At 31.8% G+C, this 4,786-nt stretch overlaps 2 protein-coding genes across 2 annotated transcripts in view; one reads left to right on the top strand and one right to left on the bottom strand.

The window, feature by feature from the left end:
• The window catches only part of HELRODRAFT_88955 (hypothetical protein), a gene marked incomplete at both ends in the record, with an annotated part of 15,674 nt that extends 14,032 nt beyond the window's left edge, over positions 1-1,642 (top strand). Inside the window, 5 exons of the mRNA XM_009030295.1 lie at positions 43-181; positions 285-365; positions 869-976; positions 1,224-1,364; positions 1,490-1,642. Of these exons, the coding sequence (XP_009028543.1) occupies positions 43-181; positions 285-365; positions 869-976; positions 1,224-1,364; positions 1,490-1,642 (622 nt within the window). The remainder of the gene's footprint in view (positions 1-42; positions 182-284; positions 366-868; positions 977-1,223; positions 1,365-1,489) is intronic.
• Positions 1,643-4,028: 2,386 nt separating this feature from the next.
• The window catches only part of HELRODRAFT_181106 (hypothetical protein), a gene marked incomplete at both ends in the record, with an annotated part of 5,462 nt that continues 4,704 nt past the window's right edge, over positions 4,029-4,786 (bottom strand). The window contains 3 exons of the mRNA XM_009030376.1: positions 4,029-4,089; positions 4,231-4,365; positions 4,479-4,702. Of these exons, the coding sequence (XP_009028624.1) occupies positions 4,029-4,089; positions 4,231-4,365; positions 4,479-4,702 (420 nt within the window). The remainder of the gene's footprint in view (positions 4,090-4,230; positions 4,366-4,478; positions 4,703-4,786) is intronic.

Here is a 4,786-nt window from a genome sequence, read left to right as displayed (position 1 = left end):
ATACGATACGCAAACGAAATGTACAAATTGTACGACAAACAGGGATTTGAAACTGGACAATGTCATGTTGGATTCAGACGGGCATGTTAAACTGGCGGATTGTGGGATGTGCAAAGACGGAATGTTCCCTGGCAAGACCACCCACACCTTTTGTGGCACTCCCGACTACATCGCCCCCGAAGTTATTATTATTATTATTGATATTATTATTATTGATATTATTATTATTATTGTTGTTGTTGTTTGTTGTTGTTGTTTTAACCATTGGGTCACGTGATACGCAGATTTTGTTACGTCAACATTACAACAAGTCAGTTGATTGGTGGGCTTACGGAGTTCTATTGTATGAGCTACTTGTTGGACAGGTTATTATTATTGTTGTTGTTGATGGTGTTTTTGTTGCTGATGTTGTTGTCGATGTTGTTGTGGATGTTGATGTTGTTGTTGTTGTGGATGTTGATGATGTTGTTGTTGCTGATGTTGTTGTTGATGTTGATGCTGTTGATATTGTTATTGTTGTTGTTGTTGATAAAGTTAATGTTGTTGTTGTTGTTGATGTTAATGTTGTTGTTGAAAACAAAGATGGTGATTTCAGAATAAAGAATAATTATAGGACGTGGATGATGATGAAATGATGAAACGATTGTAATGCTGATGACGACTCGACGATAATGATACTGGTTATAAAGTACTGATAATGATGATGATGACCATAAAGTACTGATAATGATAATGATGATGACCATAAAGTACTGATAATGATGATGACCATAAAGTACTGATAATGATGATGATGACCATAAAGTACTGATAATGATGACCATGATGATGATGACGACGACGACGACGATGATGATATTATTATCAGCCACCATTTGACGGCGATGATGAAGAGGACTTGTTCGTGAATATAAAGGAGAAGAGTGTCACATTTCCAAAGTACATGTCTAAGGAGGCAGTCTCCATTTGCAGAGGAGTATGGATGACATGTTTCTGTTTATTCTTTATTCTTTGTTTTTATATTTTGTTTATTCTTTGTTTTTATATTTTGTTTATTCTTTGTTTTTTTTTCTTTGCAATACTCTTTCTCTATCTCTCTTCTCTTTCTCTCTCTCTCTCTCTCTCTCTCTCTCTCTACCAATACACAATCACACATATACTCACTTTCTCTCTCACACGCACACACACAACACACAGTTTCTCAAACACACATACACACACAGTTACTGACAAAGTCAACGAAACATAGATTGGGTAGCGGTCCAGACGAGGAGAAAGAAATAAAAGAGCACATATTCTTCAGGAGGATCGATTGGGAGAAGATTATCAACAAATCCATGCAACCGCCATTCAAACCAAAAATCGTTAGAGACATTTTTCTCATTTCTTCTTAATTTTTACTTTTGTTAACAAACATCACGAACAAACAAACGAACGAACGAAACGAAACAACAACAGACAAACAAACCCACAAACAAACCCAACACAGAAGAGTGAATGCGACGTTAGCAACTTCGACAAAGAGTTCACTAACGAACCACTGAACACGACACCTACCGATAAACTCCTCCTCATGAACCTTGACCAAAGCACTTTTGCTGGCTTCTCTTACGTCAATCCAGAATTCATTGTCACTGTTTAAATGCTATTTAGTGTTTAATACTATGTGACTATCAGTTAAGGTCGACGGCGCCAGTCTCACAGTTATCGAGTTCGAACGCAGAGTTTGTTCAGGATGACCGATTGTTCATCGTATGCCAAAAATGCGTTCATGCTGTGTGTGTGTGTGTGTGTGTAGATTTAGATATCTAGTAAATAAGTGTGTGTGTGCATGCGTTTTGTGTGCGTGCGTGTGCGTGTGGATTTAGATATTTTCAAGAGTAAATAGATACGAAAAAATGTTTGAAAAATTAATCATGGTATTGTGTAAATTATTTCTCTTGGCTCATGTGAATGTGTTTGTTCGTGTTTTTTTACCGTAGTTTTAAGAACGCTTAAAGTAATTCTAACACTCGTCTTTTAGAATTAAATTAAATTTAGAATTAAATTAAATTTAATTAAATTGCTGTTGATTAAATATGTGATTTATAAATGTTATACGACACGCACGTACACACATTCACACACGCGCACACATATTCACACACACACACATACAAACACGTACACTTACACAAACAGACACACACACACGGATATATTTTTTTATTTGTTCATTTCAGAATTGTCATTGGAGATATATAAACCTATGTATACATATTTTTATGGTTAAATTAAAATGATTTAAAAAAAATAATAAAATTAATAAAAACAATTAATAATAATGTTCGCTATTGATGTTGTTGATATTGGCATTTACTAATAATATTAATAATAACTATTTTTAATAATACCAATCTAATACTTATTGTTATTATTGTTATTGTTGTTATTGTACTCTTTCATCTATATGATTGATTGACTAATTAATTGATTGATTAATTGATTGATTAATTAATTGATTAATTGATTAATTGATTGATTAATTGATTGATTGATTGATCGATTGATAAACGTCTAGTCAATTTTAACGTATTATATAAAAAAAATTTTTTACTCAGAGCTATTATTTATCTATTTATTGATATATATTTGTTTATCTATTTATTCATTTAAATATTAATTAATCATTTAATTTAATTATAGTCAAAACGAAAACAATTTATAAGTAATCAAAACGTAAAAATAATGACTAAAGCGCCAAATAGATTATATAAATACACACATAAAAAATTAAATAAAAGAAACTAATTAAAGTAATTAGTTAAAAAACTAATTAAGCAGCACTAACTAAAGTAATTAATTAATTGATTGATAAATTAACAATTTGGCTAGTAGCAAAATTATTAACGCAAGTCAATTTCCCCGCCAACAGTAATTTCTAATGTATCATTCTACTAAATACTAGCACAGCGAATGTATGAATATATGTGTGAATGAATGGATGAACAGATGAACGAATGGATGCATGAATTGATGAATGAATGGATGAATGATAGCGCGAACAAACAAATGAACGAACGAACGAATAATCAAATAAAAGAATAAACAAACGTTAGAAACAGTTGAAAATGAGATAAAAATCAATATTATTAATGTAAGACCTTTGCAGATGAAGAAACAACAAAACAACAATACATGCGTCATACAAGATTTCTACCGTGCAAATTAAATAATACAAGATGTTTGTATCATACAAACACTGTACCATACAAACACTGTACTATACAATGCGTTGTATCAAACAATATATATTTGTATCAAACGAGATACTGTATCTGATGATAGCCTTTCGAGATTTTCGACGCATCTTTATACCAGTTAGATATATGTTATATTAATTAATTAATTAATTAATTAATTAATTATTAAGTCGAAACAATGTAAAAATCTAGTTAAAAACTAATAACAATAATAATAATTTATAATTATCATTATTTAAATAAATATTTATACATCTAACTCTAGTTGAGAGTAAATTTTAAAACGCATGTAAAAAAAAAATCGGGCAAAATAAACGAAAAATCTTCTCGTTAGCTGAATAAATTAGATTAATCAATTAAATATAATTAACCCAATTAATTAATTAACCCAATTAAATGAATACTTGAAGCACCTCTGCTAATTATCTGGTGAATGAAAATCTAAATTTTTCTTATGGATGAGAATAATGATGTTGATGATGAATAATGACGGTGATAGTAGTGATTATGGAGATGATGACGATGATGATAAGCTAACATAGCCGAATAACTAAAAGATGTAATGTAGATGATAGTAAAGATTTGACGTGATGCTAAAACTTGATAAGGTGTTGATGAAGACTTTCATAAAGGCTAATATTGCAGTTATTAATCCTTGATGCTGTTGAAGTAACTGAAGCAGAAGTTGTAGTAGTAGTGGTAGTAGTAGTTGTAGTAGTAGTGGTAGTAGTAGTAGTTGTAGTAGTGGCGGTAGTGGTAGTAGTAGTTTTTTCTTTCACTGGACCATCATGAAATGAACTTTGCTTTAAAACGCTCCAAATGATTGGAGATGTTGAATAGAGAACTCCTGTTTTTTTGGCAAACGCAAGATTAATTTTTTTAATTTTAAAAACTTCTCAAACAAATAAATGGATAAATAACTTGAATAGAATCAAATAAACCAATAAATAATGATTTAATTGATGTATATTTCCAAGAAACTGCCAACTTATTCGAGAGTGATGTAGCCCTGAGTTGGTCCATAACTTCACAGTCACGCTTGCATTCTTGCAGATGTTTCGCTAGCTCCTCTTGGTACGCACTCACCATTCTCTCTATCTCTTTTCTCAACGTATCCAGTTCACTGTGCAATTTTAAACATCTTATTGTTTTAACTCTTAAAGTAAAACATTAAAAACCAGAAAAAGAACAAACAAACAAGCGAACAAACAAACAAACAACCAGACAGGCAAACACCTCAAACCCAACACCGAAACAATCAACCTCTCAATTTGACACGAGCAATTGGAGCAGAGAATATGCATCACGTTCCTCAGCTGCTCTCTAATGTGAGTTATGTACTGTCTTTTGAATGCCTTCTCCTTGGCCTTCAAGCTCCATGTGACTCTCTCATACATGTACACAACTCCGTATAGGGAAAGACAAGTGAAGATGAACCTACTGCCCACCAGTTTGGCAAACTGCGTCCATTAGTGAAGTCGAAATAAAGAGAAATGTATTAGAGATGAGTTTCGAGTGCTTATTTTTTTTTTAAATTTGAATTC

Source organism: Helobdella robusta, assembly GCF_000326865.2.
Source record: "Helobdella robusta unplaced genomic scaffold HELROscaffold_67, whole genome shotgun sequence".
Classification (NCBI taxonomy): domain Eukaryota; kingdom Metazoa; phylum Annelida; class Clitellata; order Rhynchobdellida; family Glossiphoniidae; genus Helobdella; species Helobdella robusta.
This window is presented reverse-complemented; position numbering and strand designations above follow the sequence as displayed.